This window comes from Pithys albifrons, chromosome 16 (assembly GCF_047495875.1).
Source record: "Pithys albifrons albifrons isolate INPA30051 chromosome 16, PitAlb_v1, whole genome shotgun sequence".
Taxonomy (NCBI): Eukaryota; Metazoa; Chordata; class Aves; order Passeriformes; family Thamnophilidae; genus Pithys; species Pithys albifrons.
In genome coordinates, this window is record NC_092473.1 from 14,527,637 (window position 1) to 14,553,320 (window position 25,684).

Sequence of the window (25,684 nt, forward strand, 5' to 3'; positions counted from 1 at the left end):
TGGGAACTGATGCTGAGCCCTGGAAAAGTCATCGACCCCTTGGGACGTCACCGAGCCCTGGGGACAGGCACACACCTCTGGGGACAGGGACCAAATCCCTGGGCTGGGTTCTAAATACCTGGGCTGGGCATTAAATCGACCTCAGCTCCACATGTGGCACGCTGAGAGCAGGCAGGAGGGCTGGCATGGGCAAGAGGTGGTGGCCATGGCTGCAGAAGCCTGAGCACCTCATGGAGTCCATGCGCTGTGGTGATATTGGGCAATCATATCACCTCTCAGAGGTCCTGTGGCTCTCAGGCTGTGAGCAGCTGCCTTCTCTATCCCAGCTCCAGGGTTTGGAGCATGTCCCAGCTCCACCGGCTGACCATAGCACGGCCCAGGGTGGGAGAAGCTCCCATGCCCTTGGTTAGGGACACACCAATGCTGCCCTGTGAGCCTCAGGTGGGCCACACACCCTCCCCAATGCCATCAGTTGTGGGATCCAGGAAGAACACTGGTGCCATTGGGATCAGCACCATGGCTGCCCATGGGTGCTGGGCCTCAGTGTGGGAGTCTTGCACCAGGGCAATGCCATGCCCTGTGTCCTGCAGTGCTCCATGGTTTGTCCTACTGCCAGGATTCATTTAGGGAACAAAATACGCTGCATTATCACCTCTGTGAAAGTTTGCCCTCTCCTCTTCCATGCTGCCAAGCACAATTTGAGGCTACCTGGGAATTCATTAAGCCTGGCTGCACCTTAAAACCACCCCCCAGCCTCACTGGCTCCCACATGGCAGCTCAGCAGGCAACCCTCTGCAATATGGGGATCCTCTGCATGGCACAGGGCATGTCAGTGCCACACAGGACTCACTGGGGACTCCAAAGAGCACCCTGTGTGTGTATGTGGTGGCAGCAGAGCTGGCAGTGCACAGCCCTGCAGGTCCCCTCTGCACCCTCACCCCCAGTCCAGCCTCCTCAATCCAGGGACATTGACCTGTGCCTGAGCTGGGGCTGAGCCCAGGGAGTCCTGGCTCAGCTTTGCACTGGCAGCAGGGGCAGTGCCACCCACATGCAGGGCACCAGCAGCCACTTGGACATCCCTCACCCATGGCAAACACTACTGTGGAAAAACCCTTGGGAGATCCATGACCTGCCATGTGGTGTTCAGGGGGCCATGTGCTTCTCACTTCTTTTTATTGGGGTCACCAGGTAGAATCCAGGCTCTGTGGGGGTGGGATTTCCCTTTCCGTGCAGCAGCCCCATGTGCTGCAGGAGGAGAAGGCAGATTTCCAGGGCTGGGGAGATGGATGTGCCGTGGCCCCTGTGGATTTAGAGGAGGTTCATGTGAGCGTGGGGGTCACAGACCTTTAATAACCCACACAAGATCTGGGGCACAGCCTTCCCCGTGGGATATGGAGGGGGAAAGCCCCACAAATAAACACAGAGGAGGGAAATCACACTCATAAATATGGAGGAGGAAATCTCACGCATAAATACGGCTCAATTTTTGCATAAGCTGCACATGAGGTTGGATTTTGCCAGGATCCCTTCCCCGATCCCGATCCCGATGGTCTGTGCACTCCGGGGACCCATAGGTGATACCTCCCCTGTTCCAGGGGGGACCACAGCAACCAGCAGCACCCTCCGCGCACCGGGGAAGGAGGAAGCAGCGCAGCGTCCCGGCCAAGTTTGGGGGTGATGAATGACACGCGGGGCGGAGCTCCCGGGGGTGCGCTGGGTTGCGGAGTAGGGAAAACCCCGCCCGTAGGACCAGGGCCACGCAGCCAATAAGCGCAGCAGCCCGGAGTGGAGTGATTCTACATCACGGCTCAGGACCCGCGATTACATCATGTCGATCCTGCGGGGACGGCGGTCGGGCCACGTGGTCGCTCCGGAGTCACTGAGACATTTTCCTGAGCGCAGGCTGGGAGGAAACCGCAGGGATGACAGAAAACAAATCGGCCCGGGATGGTTGGGCTCTGGCCACCGAGCCGGCCGGGCAGGCTCATGCGGCTCCATGGATCTCACCAGTGGCGTGGAGCATCGCCCCGAGCGCCTCCGGCGGCGGCGACAGCTCCGGGACTTGCCGTGCCTGAATGTGGCAGCCCCAGGCATCCTGCATGGAGCATCCCACATCGTGTCGCCCCCTCGCTCAGCCAGGTGGGCTCCCTCAGAGTGAGCCCCCGAATGTTTCCCACGTCCCAGCACACCTTAAACCTGCGCTGAAAGCAGCAGGACGTGCTCCCAGCTTGTGGCATCCCGCCTGCTCCCGGGGTGGTTTTGCTAAGGCAGAGCGTGGCATTAATCATTAATTTGTGTTGCAAACAGATTTAAAGCCTCTTCTCTCCTTCACTGCCTGTAACTCTGCTTTGCAAACTGCCCCTTCCCAAGCCATGGCTTGGGAAAACAGACAGAATTGGTGTCAATCCAGTGTAGCCCTCGCTCCAGGTTTATTTAACCCCAGGTGAAATGGGGAAAGGCAAGTGCATGTGTGGTCATTTCCCATTTGAACTGGAATCCAAACCTGCTGTCCAGAGCCCAAAAGCGGTGACACCCTGCCCAAGGTTCTGCCCATACAGGGATTGGTGCCATGTGCTCTGCTAGTGGAAGAAGCCCCCAGCCCACGCTGGGAGCTTGCACAGACTTTGCAGGAGCAGGTCTGGAGATGAGAAGCTCACTAGGGGTTCACAAACCTGGGGAATCTCTGCTCGGTTTGAGGAGTTTGATGACCAGTGGCTGGGGGTGCACACATGGGAAAAGCAAATCCCCACATGCTGCTTGTCCTGCTCCTACACCCTTTGCACCCACTTTGGCCCCTGTTGGAGGCAGAATTTGCAGTTAGAGGGATCTTTGCCTCATGCATTTACCTGTGGGGCTGCAGAGGACAGTGTGATGCAGCTCCCCAGAAGGTGCAGCCCCTCGGTCCAGCAGACTCCCCTCCCACAGCCCTCACAGCACAGCACTGGACATTTCTGACCCGGTGCTTATTGTGCAATTTCTGCCCTCTCAGGGGAGCTGCAGCAGGTCCACACCTTTCCCAACAGATCAGCGCAGGAAACACCCCGAATGTATCCAACAGAAAAGCAGGCACATGATCAGTGCGGGGTAAACAAGCTGGGGCAGGGCTGGTTTAATGCTAATATGAAGCTACAGGGAAAGGAAACCCATCTTTCCAGCTGGACCCCTTCCCCAAGTGTAAACCATCAGCTTGGATCTCCATGGGCAGAATGGAGGGCACCATTCTGACAAACTGGCTTGGCTTTGGCCAATGACACTTCTCCAGGGTTCCTGAGCTGATGCTCTTCCTTATCCTCTGCCAATCAAAACCACCATCATAATGGAGATGTTGGAACAAATTCCTGGCTGATGAGTCAGGAAAGTGGCCCTTGGATGGGCTGGGAACATCACCCTCGTGCAGTGCACAACAGCTCCTGACCCGTTCCTTTTTAGGTCACCAAGGCTGGTGATCAGCAATTGTCCTCCAAGGACCACTGGGCAAACCCTGCAAGGTGGGCTGGTGTCCCACCAAGCACCCAGCTTGTCACCCATGTGCCTGCCTGTTGTCAGCCTCAAAAGATGTGCCAAAATTTCGTGGGCAATGAATTTACCAGCAGTGGCAACACAGCACTGCACACAGCATGACCCACAAAGAGCATCTGCTGGGGACAACCCTTCTCCCAGTGGGAATACCCAGCTTCTGTCACCTGGAGGAAACTGATGACTCCCAGTTTTGACATCTGATGGGCACCCAAGAGCTGCACATGTCCCCTGTGCTCACTCATGCCCTGTGCTCAGGCCAGGCACTGGAGCCAGTTGAGTCCCCAGCTGAGACAGACAATAGCACCCCCAGTTCACACTAATAGTGTATTTATTGGAATATCTCACATGCAGGAACCAAGGAGATGATTTCTGGAGCAAGTTAAACAATGGCAGATTAATACAGTTGTCCTGTCCTTAATGGAATCACTTTCTACATGAATACAGCAATGTTTTAGTGTTGGGTTTCTCTGCTTTTTGTGTATTTTGTTTCTCTTTACATAGTCAATCTCTTTAAACAGTTATGTCCCCTTTCTCCCCCTATCCCATTCCCAAACAAAAAAATATCCAGTATCTTCAGTAAATAAATATTATCCACTTTTATCTGGAAAGCCTACAGCTGTAATATACAGAGAAGCTATTACACAGGTTACGTTTGTAGGGTTAATGACAGCTCATAGGAACATGTATGGAATGAGGAGCTCGTACTCATAAAAACATGGAGCAGGGTGGGACGTTTGGAGTGGCTTTGCCATGGGCTAAAAAGAACTGGCACCGGAGCTTGGTGCTGCTTAAGGCCCATCAGCTCTTGGTGATACACACCCTCCCCTCTCTCCAGGTGAGGAGGAGGGGTGGGCAGCCTGGGGCTGGAGCAGACAGGTACAGCCTGCTCCAGAAGCTGCAGTTTGGGAGGGATGGATGGAAGGTGCTGCGTGGGCACCTGGCAAGGGGACTCTGCCTCATCTCCTTGGCCAGTGGGAGCCCCCAGCAGTGGAAGGGTTACCTCTGAGATGGCTCTAAATCCACTCACTGCTTCATTATTTCCATAAAAATAACTGTCCTGAGCTGTTTTTTTCCAGGGGAGGCTCCACAAGCCTTGTGGTTAACCTTTAGGAGGTAAACAATGACGGAGCTGGACAGGGATGGATGGGGATGGAGATAGCACAAGCAGTTCCCACTCCAGGACTCCCAGCAGCCAGGAGAGACTCAACAACTCATTGGATGAAACAGTGTTGGAAATGCAGCTGTGTTTGCTCCCCTGGGCTCCATGTCCTGTCCTCATGGGTGACGGTAGGAGGGCAGGGAATGGAGAAGCAGGAACAGCCAGGACTCCCGTGGAGCTCAGGGAGGGACCATCACTCCTGCCCTGGGCCTAAAACCACGGCCTGGATCTGTTCTTCCACCACTGGAGGGAAACATCTCGCCACCACAGCCAGCTCCGAGTCCTCCATTTCAAAGTGGAAACAGCCAATGTATCCCATAAAAAAACCCAAAGTCAAACAAACAGAAATCCTCACTGTAAATCCTTCAGCTTGGAGGTGCAAAACCAGCCCTGGGAATGGCAGAGCTGGTTTGATCAGCATATCCCAGAGACAGAGGCTGTGATAATTGGAAGGGAAAAGGTATGTTGGAGGCTACGTGATGGTCCCAGTATGGACCAGTCTGCATTTATGCTGTTCCCTTTAAGAGACACCATGCTACGTTTTTATGAGCAGTTCTCCTATGAGCCTTACCTACATCCTAAACACCCTAAATGTCTGTACAGCACATTGTTATCTATTACACCTGCTGAAGATGCAGCTGAAATCTACACAGAACAATTAAAATAAAAAACCCCAAGAATATATTTAAATAGAAACCATTCATTTCTTACATCTCAGCACATGAAGGGTTAACAGAAAAGGTTAAAAACACACTGGAAAGAAAATATATTGACAAAATAAATATTTTAACCTAGAAGAGCACATGATTAGAACTTACAAAGGACCCCGAGAATAATTTAGTGTCACTGAGTGTCAAGCTGTGATTCCTACTATGCCTAGAAAGCGCTGGGATGTTATTTCTTATGGAAGGTGGATCAGGCTGCAGCTCCATCCCTGTTGTCACATGTGTCGGGGCCACACAAGTCCTCTGACCATTTGCACAGAGGAAACACTTGAAGTGAAAGCGGAGGAAGAATATACTGAGAGGTTGGTCTCCTGAAGTGGAAAACCCCTTCCCTTTCCCTCAAACAGTTCCCACCACTCCAGTTTTCTGAAGACCACAAGAGGACAAGGGAAGATGAGATATCCTGATACAGGACATTTGGGAAGCTCTATCGTAGCTCTTGTATTTGTTAAAGGTTTGGGCTAAACCATCCATTCTGTTCCCTTTAGTGCTTCCAGCCCTGAGAGCCAGGTCTGGTGGCTCTGGGCTCCGGACTCATCCAGGGTCCTTCCAAAAGTATGTTTTCTCCCAAGGGAGGCATCTCCTGGGAGCTGCTCTACTTCCAGCAAAGCCATTGCTTGTGCCAACGGCACCTGCCACCCCCTGCAAGCAGTTTCCTGGTTTTCCAGAAGATAACGTGGAGCATCAGCAGGGACCATGGAGTGCCTAAGGCTGCATGCACCAGAAAGGCCTCTCAAGGTGAGCCAACACACACTCTGTATCTCCCCCAGCCCCACCCTTCTCATTCCATCTCTTTTCCTCCCAGCTGGAGGGAGCAGTCACTGACAGCTTTGCAGAATCTTCCAGAAAGGGACCAGATTCTCCCTAAAGCAACACCTTGGATGTCCCAGGACAGGTTTAGTGCAACAGAAAGAAGCATTAACAGCACACTGCCCCCAGCAGGTTTTGGTGTAGGGGTGGGGGACAGGACCAGCAGTCCCACAGCAGTGGGACACAGTGGGGGCTCGGTGACAGCACCGGTGATATCTGTGCCACTCTGCACCATCTGACTGTCCCCAGGCCTGAGCAATGTGATTATCTCCTCCGGCTTGGCAGGAAAGCTGGATTAACATGCTTAGAATCACCTGATGTGGCCATTTACAGGGTCAATGTGTTTCAAGGATTTAGAAGATAAAATACACACTTAAAACACCCACGGAGCTTTTCGCATTGACAGGAATACCAGCAATTCATTCTGTGCTGGTGAGACTGCTCAGGCGATCACCAGACTCTGTCTGAAATCAAATCAGCGTTGCTGCAGAAGTTTCCTCAGGTTTCTGGGAACTGGTGGCCACATCTGACATGTTGCAGCAAGGCTGGAGCTGGCAGTGCCAATCCCTGAGCATTGGGCTCACCTTGTGTTGAGAGTGAGGCAGTGGGTGAGAGCAGCAGCACACAGTGAAGCCGAGGCAGACTGTCCTGGCATGTTCCATTTGCTACGGAGAAGATGGAATGGGAAACCCTCTGCAGACCTACACAGAAGGGCTTCAGCCGGGGAAAGGGCCAGCATGTGGGGAGATAAGATTGATCCCCAAGCTATCTCCACCCTTACACTGGTTTTCCCTGTCTGCTTGCAAGCCATGCTCCAGGGAACAGTGACCTACAGAGCAGCAATGAGGTGGCACATCGGTGCAGAGGGGTGGCAGGGCAGCCTGGCCTGGGCCCAGCTGCATAAGGAGGGATCCTGGAAGAGGATGCAGGCAGGGTGGGACAGAGGAGATGATGAGAAGGGAGGGCACAGAGTGATTCCTGACCTTGGACAGCCTGGAAATCCTGCACCAACACTCCCCTTCAGAAATTAATGTGCTGCTCTCACAGTCCCTTAGTGCTGCCATCAGGCCATTTGGTAACAGGTTTCGTGTGTCACAACCTCCCAAAGAGAATGTGGCATGGGCTGAAATTACTAAGCTGAGATAAAAGCTTCTATCACTTGGTCTAGGGCAACTTCCATGAGAGCTCGACACACATCAGTGTCCCAGGAAGCTCAAACATGTCTGGTCAGAGGGAAGTGGCAGGTTGCCTAAGCCAAGGAGTGTCCTGAGGAAGAGGGGCTGGAGCCTCCCGCCTGCATGGGCGTTCAGCTGATAAAATGCCTCTCTGTCAGGATGGGAGATTCTCCTGCCATGCACTGCTCAGCTCTCTCTTTGATCCTGCCATCCTGCGCCACTGGCTTCCTCCCAAGGAACACGCTGGGGGATGCAGTGATGGCTGGAGCTGCCTGCTCCTGTCAGCCCAGCAAGGCAGGCACACATGCTGGAATCCCTTCTGGCAGCTCCAGAGGAGCAGCACTCTCAGCCATGCCTCTGGCAAGCAAGGGAATATGCTTGTTTGCACTGAGACTGAAGTGCTGTAGGAACTGGGTGTTAATAAAGGGTAGAGGGATTAAAGGACACTCCAAAAATTATAAATAGCACAGCCACAGTCATCCAACACTTTCTCAGGTCCAGAACTAGAAGGAAATGCGGAGTTTCACCTCCAGCACAGGCTGGCATGGCTAATCCCTCCATGGTAGCCATCTCCCTCAGCATTCCATACAAGCCTCTGGGCCTTTTTTTCTCATCCCTACCCCCAAGAACCAGCAAGTCTATCCTACCAGGCATGGCAGGGAATCCAGGAACCTCAGTTCACACCCCCATCCATAAGCAAGTCCCATCCATCTGCATGGATGTTATTTACAACAAATGCAGAGCTCCACAGTCACCCAAGAAGGAATCTAAGGTAAGGAAAAAATAACTGAGCTATTTTAAAAGGCAAACACACCAGGAAAACTCCTTGTGTGAGAGTGCCCTCCTAAAGAATGAGGTGCTTCCTCCATCAACGTTACAGCATCCATTTAGCCCAGCATTTTCCATCCTCATCAACTGCCAGAGCTACTGGACATGGCCAACAGACTGCTTCAAATTAGAGCAAGCCCAGATAAAACACAAGGCAAAAAATACCCTGTGAGATTTAGAAATGAAACGCCACAGAAAGTGGGGAAAAGCGACGACCATATGGTACCAGGAGATGTGTGAGTGGGAGAGTAAAGGATTTTAACTTGTGAAGCACATGTTGAAAGGGGAACAGTTGTTCCTTGCTGCCGAATCCGACACGAAAGCCAATACATTAACATTTTATCTAAAAATAAAGACACACTCCTCCTGAACATTCCAGCTCAGTCAATTACATGCTGATTGACAGAGCCGTCTACTTGGCAGGACCTGCCTACAGAAGAGGATGATCCCTACATAAATTGAAGGGCAAGGCTGCTCTCTCCCCCCTGGGCTTTTGTTTCAGCCCAGTGTGACGTACTAGTTCATTCTGAAGGGGTTTTCAGCATCAAGAGCTGGTTTTGTGCAGCTGGGACAGGAAGGAGGGGATTAAGCGAGTGCTGGAGAATCGTGGTCTGGCAGGAATAGTGTTGGATTTAAATAGAAAGAGTCAGCTCATGGGGGTGGATCATTTGGGGAGGGGGAGAAGGAGAAGCAAACTATGAAATGGGAGGGAAGAGGTTGTTGTTAGCCAAGGACTGTGGGAGGACAAAGTGGCCTGACAGCGACATTGGCCCGCTGAGCACAGGGGTGGGAGGGCAGCTCCGAGCCACCTTCACAGTGCAAAGAGGGCATCCTCTGAGCGCTCCTGCTTTTTCCTGCTGGAAGGATTTGTTGGAGGGGTAGGGGCTTCCACGGGAGGGGATGGCAGATTGGGAACCATCTCTGCTGCTTTGGCCCGCTCTTCTAAAAATTTGTCAAACTCTGCAATGCAAAAAAAAAAAAAAAAGAAGGAAGACGGGTGAGACCTGGGACTGTGAGGCCCCAAGGACAGAAGTTAGCAGGGGCTGAAATTCCAGTGTCTGTTGTCCCAGGGTTAAAATTCCAGTGCCTGGCATCCCATCGGGCTGTGTTTGCAGGCACACATACTGGCACAGCCTGACTTCCTCAGGAAAGGGTACAGCCGTCCTTGGAGACACCCGAGCTCAGGCAGCAGCTGGAGTCAAACCCACGCTATGCCACTGGCTGTGACAGAACCAGGGAAACGTCATTCCAAAGGGCTGAGCAGCCTGGGGACACGTTCCTGCTGGCACAAACACAGTGCTCAGCCAAGGAAGATGGCAGGGAAACACTTACAGCCAGGAGGGCTCCCCACACCATAAACATGAACCTTTTGCTCTGAAATGCTCTCCTCCTGCCTTTCCAAGCATGGAAGCATTTGCTGGGGAACATCAGGCTAGGAGAGGGCAGCATCTCAGCAGGGATCAAAGCAAATTCCATCTGAGCACTAACCTGAGAATGGCTCATAGCCATGGGCATCTCTGCTTACCTTCACTGGTCACTCCTTCTTCCAGTTCGTTGCCTTTCTGTAAAGGGAACAAAAAGGCACGTGAGCACACAGGCAGCGCTTCCCCTTCCCTCTCATCCCCTCTACCTTTAATACAACTGGACAGTTCCCACCACTTGTTTCCACATATTAACCATCAGAGCAGGGCGACCTGGGGAAATCACATGGCTCCCATATCGGGAGGGCAGTGGGGACTGACATTTCACTGCACTGCAGAGCAGGAGGACGAGCACTGAGATGTTCTGGAAGATTGCTGGTGGATGGCTAAGCTTCCCCTGTTGGATCTGAATGTCACTCCAGCGCTGTTTCCCCTTCAGACAGTAATTCTGGTCCAAAACTGAGCTGCATGACTCACACACACACTGTACCAGATGGCATCTTTTCTGTCACACAGTCCTGAAGAAAGTCAGAACTGTGGTTTGCATTGTCTCTTCAAATAAAATGCACTTTTAGCTGACAAAGGACACGAGCTGCAAAATCATTTGGGGCCAACATTCCTCCTGTGGGAGTTCATTTTAGAATCCATACAAAAATACAGCAGCTTTCCTGTATCCATGCTGTACAAACACAAATCCAGGGTGGGCTGGATGAAGGATTTAATGGCAGTTAGTGTCTCTTCATGAGAATCAAAGGCTGGGAATGCCTGGGGGTCACTGCATTTCTACCAGCTGTACACATTTCAACATATGAATATCCATTAAGGAAATTCAAAGTTCAAGGATATGCATCCTTGTCAATCTATAAGGATATTAAAGATGGATAAAAATACTAGCTTAAAACCTGATGTTGAAGGTGATTTGAAAAAGAAAAGTATTTGTCTGTATCTGGCTTCTCTGCCAGGAGAGTAGGAACATCCTGACTGGCCTCACAAGGGTTTTTAGTGCCTGAGCATCTCCTGGTTTCCTGCTGCCCTGAGGCTTCCAAAGGTTCACACAGCAGCCACTGCTTCCCAGGCAGAGTTTGTCCCAGAGTACCCAAAAAAAGGGTAAGGAAATAAATAACAATTACCTAACCTAACCTGTAACTTCCTCAGATGGGAAGCAGAGAACTGAAATGAACCATGAACATAAAAAGGAAGGGGAGGACCCAGAGTGAAAACCAAAACTCCAGTCCAAACTTTCTCAGAGGGCTTCTCTCTGCTGCACCCCCAGGCTTGCTCAGGCATTTACAGGAAACTTCTCTGCTTTGCTCCTTTTAGGCAGGACTGTCCAGGGCATGACAGATGCACAGAGCTACCTCCATCTCTCTCCATCAGATCTTCTCTCCCATTAAATTAATTTAAACGCCAAAGACAAAAGTTTATAGCTTAAGCAGAGTGGACATGCTACATTTACTGTATTTCTTTAACAAAATGAGGCCAGTTTGTAATTAAATTTGAAGGGGACTCCTGTGCTGGGGCCTGACAAACCTACCTGCATCTGGAACCCAGTGACATTTCAGAGACAGCCAAACTCAAACACTGAACACAGAATCTGTTTAAGCACTTCAGGCACCTTTGGAAAGCTGGGGATTTTTCTCCCTTCCAGTCCAGCCAGCTCTGCTGGTGCTGGAGAGGAGGGCTGACGTGCCACAGCCTGTTGGCAGCTCTGCTGCCAGAGCCAGGAGCCTGAACTCCACAGCTCCCAGCTGAACAGGCAACAGCAAAGGGCTGGAAGAGACCCTAAAAAGTAGGGAGTTTTCTGTCTAAAGCTGGAAAATGGAAGGAGATGATCCCTGGGGATATGGTGACCACAAGTTCAGTTCACTGAAACCATGTTTAAAAGAACAGTATGAACACAACCCACCACCCAGCCCCAAAATGCACTTGGTTAATTTGAGTCAGATGCTTGCTTTCAAAAAAACCCAGAATAAATGTGTACTAGTTGTACCCTGCTCAAACCAAATGTGTGTTGGGACAGCAAAAGAAACTCCAGAGTGAAGGAAAAGCTCCTTTTAGTTCTGCTTTTTGTTTGTTTGTTTGTTTAATAATTACCAGACAATAATCATTTAGGAGAAACTGAAAGTTGTAAACTTTTATTATTACTATTATGAAACACGTCAAGATTGCCTGCCAGTTTAACAAAGACATCTTGATTTGAAAGGAATCTAAGCCCTGATCCAGCATCTCTTAAAACATGCCTCAACATAAGCATGAACTTAGATCCTGCCTAAATAATTCAGCTTTAAACATGGGCTTTAAGCCTGGTGGAGAAAACTACAACCCATGTTTAATGCTCCCCTGCTTGGGGACCAGAATCTCATGATTTCTGGAACACAGGTTATTCTGTGATGTTCACATGGAGAAGGGAAAATAGAACAGCTCAGAAAAAAAGTGTATTGAGTTGCTGAACATGACCCTGTCTCTTCCTGCTTATATATTCCTTTAAAAGGGGACCAGGCTCTCTGGTTGGGAAGTTTCACTGCTTCCTGCTACAAGAAGTACCAGGAACTCAGCAATGCATTGAAAGTTACCCGTACAAGTGAAAAATGAAAATATAAAGAGTCTCACCAAGTCGGTACTGAGCCACTCCTCAATGTCATCCATGACAGAGGACTGTGCAACAGGGATCTAGGGAGTGCAGCGAGAGAACAGCAAGGCAGGCAAAAACCAAAACACATCCACAATCATGGCCACAGAGCGATGGAAAACGCCAGAAATAAGATTGAAAACAAAACAAAAACAAAGATGTAAGATGTGCTGGAAAAAAAAAAAGGCAACAAAATATAAATGGCATTTCAAATAAAGAAACAACTTGGAAAGGAAATTATGAACAACAAGGCTAAAAAAAAACAAGAGAAAGATTATGGGGAATGACATGATGATGCCAGCGTAAGACGGGTAACTTCTCGACCACACATTAAAACCATCAAGATGGACTGATGATTCTAATCTTGATCGTGAAAAGCTTTTAAGGGTAGAATACTGGATATCAGTTGGGTTTTGAAATGTTAAATTTACATCTTTTTTTTTTTTTTAAATGAGTATTAGCCACAGTGAAGAGTTAGCAAAAAGAGGGGCTCAAAGTCTTCAGGCAACACTCCTATGAAAACAACCTGGTTTTCCCCGCAGGTGGCGGAGTCAGAGCCCAGGTACAGTCATGCTTCCTCCCAGGACCTCCTCCCACCACACCACCGAGTCCTGGCAAGCCTTGACACAACGTTTTAAAGCAAACCTGTCCCAGCTCCCTATTCCTACACCTCTGCCAGGGGTGACCCTCGGCAGTGGGGCTGGAGAACCCAATGTGCACCAGTGCAAAGTGTGGAGTCTCAAAGGTGAGGGTGAAGAGGAGGATGGGGCAGAGGAGAGCACAGCACACACTGCCCTCAGCTCCAGAGCTGCAGCACACGCTGCCCTCGGCTCTTCAGAGCTCGCCTGGAGGTCTCCAGGGATATTTTAACACCCAGGCATTGGTGTGATTGCAACAGGCAGCGCAGAGGCAGCTGAAGTGCAGCGATTTCACACTAGAGGCAACTGGGTCAGTGCAGGGAAATTACTGGTATTAGGTGTAGAATTTCCTGACTTAACTACACTGCTAAATACAACAGAGGCCTGCCGAGGTAAACAGGAAAACACCACAATAGATCTCGTAAGGCCAACCTGAAAAATACTTGGAAAACAATGTCAGACATGCAGGTTCCAAGCCAGAGGACGGCAGCCAAGCACTGGGGCTGGCAGGCAGGAGACCTGGCACTGCTGGAGGGGATTTCCTAGGCAGAAAAGGTGTCAGGGGTTCTCCACAGCTTTCCTTGAAGTCCCTCACAGAAATTTGCTGGGAAATGAAGTTTCTCAGGCACTTCTAGCAGAGCAAGACAGACAGATGCTGGATCACAGAGGTGGCAGCACAGGCTGAGGCTGTTTAGCAAAGCTCCTCTGGAATTTTATTGTGGAATCAAATGGCCCTTCCTACTGAGGAGGTCAATTTTCTGTGAACACCATTCATGGAAAACAGTGCCTAAAGGGGCTCCAAGAGAGATGGAGAGGGACTTTGGACAAGGGCCTGGAGTGACAAGGGGGAATGGCTTTCCACTGTCAGAGTACAGGCTTAGATGGGATATTGGGAAGAAATTCCTGCCTAGAAGGGTGGGCAGGCCCTGGCACAGCTTGGCAGAGAAGCTGTGGTTGCCCCAGCCCTGGGAGTGTTCAAGGCCAGGTTAGATGGGGCTTGGAGAAACGTGGGATAGTGGAAGGTGTCCTTGCCTATGGCACAGGGGTGGAATGGGATGATCTTTCTTTCCAACCCAAACCATTCCAGGATTCTATGATCCTATAAAAATAATAGCAAGTGTTCTAAAAAGCGTGGCAGTCCTGTGGTCTGTGTTCTGGAAGGAACAGCAGATGAAATCTTGGTTATCCTGAAAACATGACAGATGACTGATCAAGTCCTGGATTCCTGACAATCACAGGGCTCTTGAGTTTGCAGGAGTCCTCAAAGAACAGCTCAGCAGCACAGGAGTTTGTGCTGTGGTGTTCTGTAAGGTTTCTTTTTAAAATAGAAAGAAAAAAAAGCAAAAAAGGAATCCTACTTTCAGCTTGAGCTACTTATAACAAACAAACAAAGCCCTCAGAAGTGCAAGAACACTTCTTGCAGAGAAGCAGACAAAGCTGTAAGATAAACATTTGAGCGTGTCAGCCGTTTGCTATTCAGCACTGACCTTTTAAAAAGCTTCCCCTGTTTCCCAGCACTCCACAGAAGAGCTGAGGGTTTGTGTCTATTGCTCCTTCCATGCTCAACCTTCCCATTTACCTTCCTCAGACTCTGAGCCCCATTTTCCTTGTAAAACATGGATTACACACGTTATGTTTAATTTATACCAGAATAAAGAGGGGGGAAAACTCTCAAAGAGCAACTGGAAGTTTTAAATTATTTTAACTATAACATTGTATCATTTATGTTTCATTTTAAACCGACCACACAGGGAAGTTCATTTTTCGCCAGTCACTTGGGTATTTGGCAAGTCTTCCCCTTCCAAAAGCCCTAAACTGAAAAATCTGGAGGGAAGTTTTGTTAACTAATCCCTAAATCCCAACAGGAGAGATGTAAAAATAAATTAACTAGTTTACACATTAAAAAAAAGACAATAGTTTCTGGGAACAAACAGCAGTGGCAGCCACAGACTACATGGAAAAGGCTGTGGAATGGAATACTGCCTTGTTAATACTTTGATTATGCAAACACCCATGGTCTAGTGAAGCTCTCAGACTTGGCAAGACAGTTCCCCAGATAGTCAGTGCTGGCTGCAAGAGCTGTTTTTATAAAGATATTGTGATTTCTTTTTTTAAAAGTCTACACTCAAAGTAAATGGAAATTAAGTCACAAAATATTTTTGGGTGCTTTAAGTAACTGGCTTTAATTAAAAGTTGGGCTGATTGTTCAAATTCCTTTTTTATTTAGTCTTCGGAAAATCCTATGAGTGGGATCATCCCAACAGTCCTGAAAGGGAAATGGAAGAGGAGGGCTGGGAGAACAAAAGCAAGTGTTCAATCCCACAAACCCCACAGGAACCTGGAATTCAAGTTCCTGCTTATCTAAGTTAGATTGTGTTGATGTTCTCACTAGCAATCAAAAGCCAAAGAGTATTGCCAATACATTTCCTCACAAGTCATAAGATCCAATATTCTACCCTTAAAAAGACAGTTTAAGGTTATTATTATCACATTTTATTTCTATTAAAAATTATCCCACTGGAAAAGAAGCAGGTATGAAATGACAATTCAGGTCTCTAGGTGAGCTCATTAATGTTCTTAAAATGTTTAACAAGGTTTATGCTAATTGTTGCTAGACTACTGCCTTGTAATAGCTTAGTTAATTCCACTTCTTTCTAGATGTTTAACAAAGCTGACACCAGTACCTGGTTAGTTGTTACTCCTTGTTGGTTAGGAGTAGTAAGGAAGGGTCTGTCATTCCTACAGCAGCACTAAGAGCACACTAGTAAGGGACTCCAACTTACTACTACAGCCCTACCATCTATTTAAAGCTGTTGCGATCTTGAAATAGCTGCCTGCCCTCAATATTAGAACACGCTTGACTTCACATGTAAGGACTAAATTAACGACTTGATCACTTGTAACTGTTTTTACACATTGCACAGACGGGGAAGGCAGAGCGCGGGTGCCGCGTGTTCCCCAGCAGAGCCTGTTGTGCCCGTACAACAACCAGCCCATCTGGCTCGGACAGGCGTGTCCAGACAGTGACAGACCTTGTTCATGTGGGGTATTGGATCATCCTTGTCCAGCACTCTCCAAAATGTCACAGCTGGGACAGGTAAGGAGATCCATGGGGTCTTCAGCTAAGGGAACACACCTGATTGCCTTCAAAAGGAAGAGGGGTCCTACCACAGAGAATAAATGAGATCTTCTCATGTCTGTTTTTTGTTTTACCCACAGTTCAAGCACTTCAGTCTCCAAGAAGTGACACATTTCAGCAGTCTCAGTTACCTGAGTGATTTCCACATCTCAGATCCTATCTCTCTCTTGAAGGCACACATAGCGGAATCCCACTTGGTTACTCATTAACAGAGGTTTCATTTAATCTTTACTCCCACATCTTTATCACAGAGAGGGCTCTCCTCTCTAGCCAGGCACACTGCTGGTGGTCAAGATACAATGCTGACAGTTGTTCACATCACTTTTGGTAATTTTTGGTTCAGTTTCATCATTCCCCTGCCACTGTCCCAATTAATGTCCTGACGTGGTGGCTTAAGCAACACCTGCTTCTCACTTTCATAACAAATAATCCATTTGTGGTGACAGATTATTCTATCAAAGGAATATATTCATGCAAATCTCAATATCTGCCCAATCTCATGAAAAAGGAACTGATACTACCTGTGGCTTTATGGTAAGGTCTGACTTAAGAGCTGCTGATACAGACCCATGTGATACCTGCATAGCAAACCCCTGACCTCACACTGCAGACAGATCCAGCACTGAACAGCTCATCTCCCATCCCTAAGTCATGTTGGAACCAGAAACATTTTCTGGCCAATATCATTTTGTCTACATTAGTTTTGTTGGCAGAGCTAGAATGGATAAAGATGTGGCTTGTGCCTGCATGGCCCTGGCATCACCTCACCAGCAGAACTGAGCCACAGGATAAGCTGAAACAAGAACAACACTGCCAAATTCACTGGGAGAGTATAACCAGAGACTGCCCCTGCAGAGGTGTGTGGTGAACAGGGATGCACAGAAATGGAGTGAGGAGGACTCAGCCCTAAGCTGAAATGTATCACAGTTTGGACAGAACAATGTCAGGTCAGGAGGGATGTGAGAACCACTCTGGCAGGTGGAGAGTTCCCTTGGAGTGGTCTCAGTGTTGTACAGGCACAGGGAACAGCAGTGTCAGCCTGCCCCTCTTTCCCCCTCATCTCAGAAGGACAGAAGGTTGCCATAGAGAGGGCACATCAAGTTCATACCTGGGATTCTAGTCATACACTGGCACTGCAAATGCTACAGGTCATATTAATAAATACAGTTAAGAACTACAGCCAGTTAAGAGAGAAACGGAGTTAATGATTAGTTTAGTTTTATTTTGGGTATTTCTCTCTCATATTTAGCATACAAACAAGGTGACAGGTTTGTAAGAGCAGCGACTGGTTGGACAGCCCAACCCCCTTCCCTCCCCAAATCCATATGCCTCCATGAATGCTGCAGTATCCTTTTTCCAGACTGAATAACCACAAGCCAATGAAGGAATATGCTGTTTGTTTTTTTAATAAAGCAGTGGTGTGAGTGGTGTGAACAGCAGGGGTGCCGATTTCATGCTTCCCCGCTCTTGTAAACAGTGGAAAGGAAAAGAAGAGGAACTAACTCAATCACTGGATTATTCATTATGGATGAAAATCTAACAGTGGCACAGCACATCCCTGGCTGCAACAGAGCCACCAAACAGCGAGAGCCTCTGTGAGCCACAGTCAACAGCATCACAGGCAAAGCTGATACTGCTGCTCATTTTACAGCTTTTCACTCTCATCTTACAAGCTGTGGGTCTCAGAAAACACTCAAATGACACTTTGGCTCCCAAGCACAGGTATCTACAGTGGGTTTATCCATATGTGTGAGCAGGCATGGAACTGCTTTTGGGTGCTTGCATGGACAGGCAGATGCAACACAGGTCCAATCACTGGGTGTGCACCAGCCATGCAAACCTGGGATAAACACCCAAACTGGCCCTGAGAAATAATCTAGATTAGCCCTAAATCCAGAAGAATAAATGTAAAGGGTTTCCCAGAGTTGATACTGCACACTCTGGATTTGCTCAACATTAAACTTTCTGGGCTGGTTCTCTTTTTTTAGCACTGGGCAGCTTAGTCTGGGACATTCAGGGCTCTCCCTGGAGTGAGGCATTCCTGCTCCTTGGGCCTCCTGACACTGCACTGCCAGCACACCACAGCCCAAAGGGAATTGTCCCTGCACCCTTCTGAACTCAGCTGTAGCCAGGATTGTCTCAGGAGGATTTTCTACAGTTAGGTCACATTATTGGTACTAATCTCAAACATTTAAAGTGATGGATTACATCATCCAAAGGTATAAAACTGGTCTTAGAACGTGGCTTTAAGGCATAGCTGAGGCTATTTTTTCCCTACTTCTTGCTTCTGCAACTAAAGCAGGCTTTGAACTTCTCTCTGCAAGCACGATGATGAAGGACAACTTCAAACAAGGACAAAATGTGCACAGGTTCAGTGATCTTCAGAAGCCTGATTTTATCAGGCACTGGCATCACTAGACACAGGAATTAAATCCTTAGAGCCAGAAACACTATTGTACCTTTTAGAGTCTGATTCTTAATGCCAGTGGGGTGGAAGACGTAAATCTGAGCAGGAGTTCTCCCATTTCCTTCCCTTCATAAAGAACTATCCCTACATTTCTCAATTCAATTAGGTATGATCCGACAACTTCCCTATGTTTATTCCAGACCATGAGGTTAAGCACTACTACTACAGAAAAGGCTGCTTTAAAGACAAATAGCAAATGTCCTCTTTATGAATAAGATCCATGAGACTTGTGTTTATCCCTCGAAAAGTGGATACTGCATAAATAAATCAAGACAGTAGAAGGAACCAGTTGGATCCCCAGGCCTCTTCTGAAGGTGACGTGGGATCCTACAAATGATTCAGTTGTTTACAGGTGTTTGTGCTGTATAAACCAGAAATTGGTGTAAATCTTTCCCTTTGCCCCAAGTAATGATGTAGGTGGGAAATAAACTCCTTGTACTGTCTGATTTCAAGCGGTTCAATAGGGCAGGACAAGAGGTGAACAGAGGATGGTTATTCTATGTCAGGGACTGGGGTGGGCAGTAGGAGTCGCTTCACTGGTGAAGTCCTCACCATTCCTTGTGTAATTAGCCACTTGTCTATGGGCTCCATGTCTGAGTTCCCACCTTTACCTCTCCTCTGTGTTGAGAACAGAAAGGTCCATAAAGAGAGAAACCACAGCAACAACCCATGATAAAGTAATATGAACAGTTAAAAACTTCACACACACACACACACACACACACACACACACACACACACACACACACACACACAGAGCCTACAGCAGCTTCTGGCAGCAGCTGTGTTCCCCTCTGCTGCCTGCCAGCTCTGTCTGTTGGGGGACAGACCTCACCCCCAACTTTGCACTTCCTACAGACAGTACACAGTGTTTCAGCACTTCTTTCATGCTGATATTAAAAATAAAAATAATAATAATAAAATAAAACAGTCACTGGCTAGTAGTGAGGCTGATGTTTGTCATCTTCTTAGAAGAAGAAAAAGTGAGGCTGTACAACCTACTGAAATCAGCCAGAGTGCACTGGAAGCTCCAGTGTCACGCTCTGTGGAGCTTCCCTTGTTTATGAAGCCGTGGGTTGCAGCACACCCTGCTCACGCCCTTGACCTCAGCAGACAGGCTCTGCCCCACAGCACCAGCACAGCAGCTCCAGCAGTGGTGTGGAGTGGAGGGTAAGTCAGGGCAGTTTGCTGCAGTGTCCTGGCAGCCTTTCAAACGGCCCCTCCTGAAGAGCGCAGAGGTTAAAGGAGCGCTGATGCATCCAGTTCCCCTGAGCAGGCTGCAGACTGCATGGCACAGCACCACAAACTCTCTGAGATGGCTTCTTGTCCTTCAGCATCTCCTCCCTGAGCCAGAGCAGGATGCAGAGTCATCTCTAGCTGTGGAGGGGCTTGCTTGGGACTGTCAGAACACAGCAGTTCCAGCCCACCAGCCCTGGCAGAACTGGAGCCACTGGTGTGTTATGTGCATCTCCCCAGATACCTGCACACATGGGACACCCCTCCTGGCCCCATTACCACAGGTAATGGAGAATCAGCTGAAATCTTTTATGTCTCATTTCCTGAGGAAAAAAAACCAGGGGAAATCACTCCAATTTCATCTCCTCTCTGTGTAACACCAGAGAATTGTTTCTTGGACACCTCTCCTCCCAGTTGTGATCACGCAACAACTCTGTGGCAACAAAAGCAATTCCCAACATGGAAAAGCAATATTAAGAAAACAGTGTATTTTTAGCTCATCTTGTTTCCAGCTGCTAAATCACATTAAAAGACAGCTAATGCCACGTGATCAACCTCCTCTCTACAGACCATTCTGAGAATGACTACATTAGAAACGTCGGATGTGCTGAATTCTGCCACTGGACAACTGTGCTGGAACAAGACATGTGTGAAGAATGTGTTGCAAAGCTTTTGGCTCCTCCCTAGAGCTGTTCTTAAATTAGCTTTACCCAAATTAAAGACTATCTTTCATTTACTAAGCACTGTCAGTTTTTTGCTACACATGCTGGGGCTGGTAACTTTAGGAGAGTTTAATTTTTATTTCCTTTAAGAAGAGACACCCACAAGCCTCACAACAGTTGAGAAAAAGTAGAGTTTACCAGTTACTGAGTGACTGCATTTCAAAACAAGCTCTTCTGATTACATGATACAGTCATCAGGACCTTTGAAAAGAAGCTGAAAGTCTCTACATCATCTCAGAGCCCCAAGTTCCACAACCCATAAAGCTCCAAAAAAACTTTGACCATCAGACAAGCTTATCCACAGCCCTTTGAACTGACAACACCTGGGGCAGAGCAGCAGCTCTGCTGGTGTGAATGACACATTGCACTGGTGCCTCAAGCAGAACCGGCTGGGAACAGAAGTGTTAATAAATAAGGACATGACCCCGAGGCCACCAAGGGAATACAGCCCCCTGGACCAGCAGCTAAATGCAAACCCCTTGTGTTTGGTTATCCAGGAACAAAGAGCAGAATCTCAAATGCTTCTCCGGGTCCTGCCAAAAATAGCTCAGCCATACTGGGGGCTTGGGATGTCTCTCTGGATTCAAGAATTTCTCTCTCACCTTACTCTCAGTGTAGTTCTGCCCTTGTCTCCCTGTGCTTCCCCTTTTCCCTCAGCTGGTGTGAGTTTTGTGGAGCTGAGCTCAAAACTGGTCACGGGGCTGACCCGAGTTATAAATTACCCTTTTTGCAGGAGGGCAGGGACAGGAAGCAGCAGATTAGATTTGTGGGGTCGAGGGGATGCTCTGTGAGAAATCAAGGCTGAGGCCCTGCTCCCACTGAAGAATGGCCTGGGCAGGCAGCTCTGTTCTGACCCCAGCTGGCTCCCAACACAAATTCCCCCTGGCTCAGAGCACAAGCTGCCAGGCATGCCAGCTGCCCAGAGCACTCCCATTTCATCTTATGAAAGAACCAGGGCGGGATCAGCCAAGGCATGGGGAGGCAATTCACACTGCACTGGCTCTCCCCTGCTACGCTGGCTCTGCCGTGCTCCCTAGTGGTCAGCACAGCCCAAAATTGGACTGGGAAAGGGTCTGAACTTGCTTTGTCCTCTAAAACTTACACACAGCTGCATACAAAAAAGCAGGACAGTTTTAAAAGGCAGGGAGGTGGAAAGGGGTTGAGGGATGATCTGAAAGCTCTTTCACTTCTGCCTTCACTGAGGGATGCAGACAAAACTGGCCAAGCTCTCTAAACCATGTTTTTAGTGGTGGCTGCTGAGAGGTCACAGCACGTGAGCCTCTTTGCCCACACAAGAGAGCAGGAGCCTGTCCTGGGCACACAGAACAGGCTGCATGGGAGGATAGTAATGGCAAGGCACGTGAAGCATTAAAAGTCTGCATAATTTCTCTCCCTGTTATTTGTTCGTGTATCCATGCATCTGGAGCAAAGTCTAGTAGATCAAGACTTTATCAGGTTTTATAAGCAAAACCAAATCAAACCAATGCACACCAGTGTTCACAGGACATTCCCCACTTATTTTTTTCAGCATCAATTCCAGTCAAAGAGCTGGACCCCCCAGAGAACCTGCAAGGACACAGGAGAATTTACCCACTATGATTCTGAAGTCTTTTAGGCTGGAGTGCTAAGCAGCAGCTCTTTAGAGATCATTACTGAGTAAGTACTTGCTCCCAGATATCAATTTCAAAATAGCCAGGGCTAGCACGTTGCTGGAATACAGAATGAGAAGCTCAGTCAAAGCAGCTGCCTACAGCTTGGATTCCACACGGGTAACAAAACACAGAGCCATGACCTACCCCTCCTGTGTTCTGTTTCCGAACATCCAGGGCAGACGCCAGTCCTTTGACAGCCTGTGGGTCCTCATACGTCACACTGAAAGAAAGGAACAAACCACAGAACTAGAAGGAAGTCCAGCAGTCACCCATGGGGAATCAGAAAGGCTTGGGCCAGAAGGGACATTAAAGACCATCCAGTTCTACCCTCCTGCCATGGGCAGGGCCACCTTCCACTAGACCAAGTTGCTCCAGGCCCCATCCAACCTGGCCTTGGACACTTCCAGGGATCCACAACCTCTCCAGTGCCTCAGCACCATCACGGGGAAGAGTTTCTTCCTACCATCTAATCTAACCCTACTCTCTGTCAGTGTGAAGCCATTCCCTCTTGTCCTCTTACTTCAGACCCTTGGAAATAGTCTCTCTCCATCTTCTTGTAGGCTCCCTTCAGACACTGAAAGGCTGCAATTAGGTCACCCCAATGCCTTCTCTTTTCCATGCTGAACAATCACAATTCTCCCAATCTTTCCTCACATGAGAAATGCCACTGGATACTCTGATTTGCTCCCCTGGTAATCAGAAAGTACATTCTTTTTCTTAACAAAACTTGCAGTGTACTAAGTGTATCCCAAGAAGAGGAGCACACTGTACAAAGACCATCAGTTTCAGAAAGCACCTTGAAGCAAAGAGAGTAAGAGCAGCATTCTGCAAGGCAGCTTATGAGGCACTCCAAACATGTTCAAGAGCAAGCAGGGGACTGTGAAAAGAGGCCTGATTCCAGATTACATTTAACAAAGCTCTGGAGACAACATTTGGAAGTCTGACCTTGATGTGTGCATGGAGGGAGGCAGAGGGAGACTCAACGACAGGTGGAATTATGCAGCTGCAGTGAAGCAGACAAAGAAACGCACTATTTACAGAGCTTTTAAAAGCTTCTTCAATTGCAATGCAAAAGGGAAATGTAGCAGTCAGGTGACAGAGGCCACAGCATCATTTCTCAGAGCATAGTGGTGAACCATGAGCTGCAGCAGACACCAGCATGTGCCCATAAACCAGCCCCTGGGAGGAGGTGCCTGAGCACAAGGAGCCCTCTCTCCTCCAGCGTGTTGGCTTCTCCCAAGCTGTCAGCTCAGCACCCAGAGCTCTCACCTACACACCACAGCAAGTCACACTCCTGCCTTTACCCTCCTTGCTGCTCTGTATATAAGGTGCACAATCCAAGGAAGACAGAGCAATCCTCTCTTGTGAAATTGGGGACTGATCCGTGCTCCTTGTTCCATCACCGTGTGGGAAGACTCGTTTTGTGCTTCATTTAGCACAAGAGACAGAAGGACCTCGATTAGATCTCTCTGCAAAGCATCTCCTTTCTGACTGTACATCAGGGCTCCCAGCCCAAACTCTCCAGTGGTAGCATATCCCTCTACATTAGAGCACATCATCTCAATACTGATACCACAGCTGAGGCAGCACCAATAGCTACATAGACAATTGCAAATAAAAGATCCTAATAAATTTGCTGGCTCAAGTTTTCCAGAGCTGGTAAGTTTTTGATAAACTATTTAACAACATTTCTTAGCTTGAGACAAGATATCGATATTCTGACTCCTAGTGAGTCCTCTAAAATCTGAAATCAGAGGGAGGCAAGAAATAATATATGAAAGAAAAATACCTGAGTGTGTCTTTTATTGAATCTCACTTGACAGGGATCAAAGGATTTCTTAATAAGTGCATAGATTTATTTTACATTAAAATAATTTGACCTGTTAAATGCCCTTGAAAGTGCTAAATTTGCAGCTCTAGAGATGCAAGCCCTATGCATATAAACAAATTAGGGGTAGCATGGCAGCTGGGCAAGCCTTGACAGCATGTGAGAGCCTGACTGGGGCCAAAGGGAGAGTTAACTGGGTGGTAATTCTGTTTCCAAGCCCCTGATGACAGTAATTCAGTCACCAAAGTACATCCATGACCTTCAGGTGAAGGACCCTTATGCTCCTGTACCTCAAGCATGGGCAGGTGGGATGACAAGCCTTTAGGAGAGGAAGCATCTGCAGAAGTAAAGGCAAGTACACTTCCAAGTTTCCACTGAGCTCATTAACTAAGACAGTGATTACTCAGCCAGTCTGCTCCATCCAACAGCAGGAACTTCTCCACTTGCTGGTATTAATAATGACCAAAAGGATAGGGATTGGATTAAAAGCACAAAAACATACACCAAAAGTACTTTATCAGTCTGGACTGAAGTCAGGAAGTTCCAGATTTATGCCCTTAGGAAACAGCAATGCCATGACTCAATGCTAGAGACAAACTCCAACGTACTTTTTTCGCTGCTCAGCCAAGGAACTACCTCTTGTCTGTGCAAACATGTCGAAGTCATCACGAGGGTTACTGTGCTGGAGAGAGCTGAGTGTGCCACTGACGCTGTTTGTGCCCAAGTCTGCAACCAGAGGCAAAAAAAGTGAACCAGTGAAATAGCAAACCATATGCAAACACAATCACCTCATTAACAGCTGCAGCACTGAGCACAGTGCTGTCCAAAAAAGGCTGGAGGCTGCTAATCATGTATTTCTTAAAAGAAAAATGTAGAGACTGTCTTATTCATCCTGGAAATATCACTCTGTAACTGCTCCTCATTAAGGAGCCAGCATTTGGGGACTGGTGTTCACCTGCTGTCAATCTCCTCCTGACATATTTACTAGTCACTAACATGGTCCAAAATTTTGGGCACAGGCAGTAGTTTTCTCCATAATGTGTTCTCTCAGTTACTGACTGTGAAGCCAACAGTTTCCAGCCAAGGGATATGGTATTGGTGCAGTGCTGAAAGGGTGGAGAACCTTCAGTCAAACCCAGTGATCCTGTCAAGCAATCTTTGGTTTGATATAAACCTTCTAACAATTTCACAAAACCTTTCACCCAAAGGTTTCGAATATTATTTGTAGAAGGGGAATTGAGAACATTCACCAGATTGATTTCATGTTTTAGCTACACCTAAGGAGAAATAAAAGCAGTAGTTCAAGTTCCAGCATGAACAAGATTCTTCATCCTTTCCTTCATTCTCCCCTTAGGTTAATAAATCTCTCTCTTTGTGCCAAGCTGATTCCCAGTTAGAGATTGCCACAGTGCAGGGGAGTGGGAATGCCTTCCTAATACTGGAAGCCACATGCCCAGACCTTTCAGAGGCTACATGGCAACATAAACCAGGTAGAGGAGAGCATGATTCAGATCAGGCACTCACCAAGCCCTGCAAGCTGTGAAGAAAGTGAAGATGGAGGTGCTGAGTTTCCAACCATTGGGCTCACTACAGCTGGAGAGCCAGGACCCAAATCTATTAAATTATCTTCTGTCACCTCATTCAATACCTGTTGGGACACAACAACCACAGAAGTTACACACACCAGAAATTTCTAATTGCAGTGGAACATTAAACATCACAAAATAATGGGCACT

General features: G+C 48.1%; 1 protein-coding gene across 3 annotated transcripts in view; it reads right to left on the reverse strand.

Annotated features, from left to right (window-relative positions):
- Nucleotides 1–3,829: 3,829 nt before the first annotated feature.
- TOM1L2 (target of myb1 like 2 membrane trafficking protein) overlaps nucleotides 3,830–25,684 on the reverse strand; it is a 57,647-nt gene continuing 35,792 nt past the window's right edge. Inside the window, exons 10-16 of one of the 3 annotated variants that reach the window (XM_071571624.1) lie at nucleotides 25,473–25,596; nucleotides 24,557–24,674; nucleotides 22,265–22,340; nucleotides 19,063–19,128; nucleotides 12,248–12,307; nucleotides 9,742–9,778; nucleotides 3,830–9,176 (exon numbers count right to left, since the gene is read on the reverse strand). In XM_071571624.1, coding sequence (XP_071427725.1) covers nucleotides 9,028–9,176; nucleotides 9,742–9,778; nucleotides 12,248–12,307; nucleotides 19,063–19,128; nucleotides 22,265–22,340; nucleotides 24,557–24,674; nucleotides 25,473–25,596 — 630 coding nt within the window. In that variant the 3' untranslated portion in view covers nucleotides 3,830–9,027. The remainder of the gene's footprint in view (nucleotides 9,177–9,741; nucleotides 9,779–12,247; nucleotides 12,308–19,062; nucleotides 19,129–22,264; nucleotides 22,341–24,556; nucleotides 24,675–25,472; nucleotides 25,597–25,684) is intronic. The other 2 variants (XM_071571625.1, XM_071571626.1) reach the window with 2 other exon arrangements.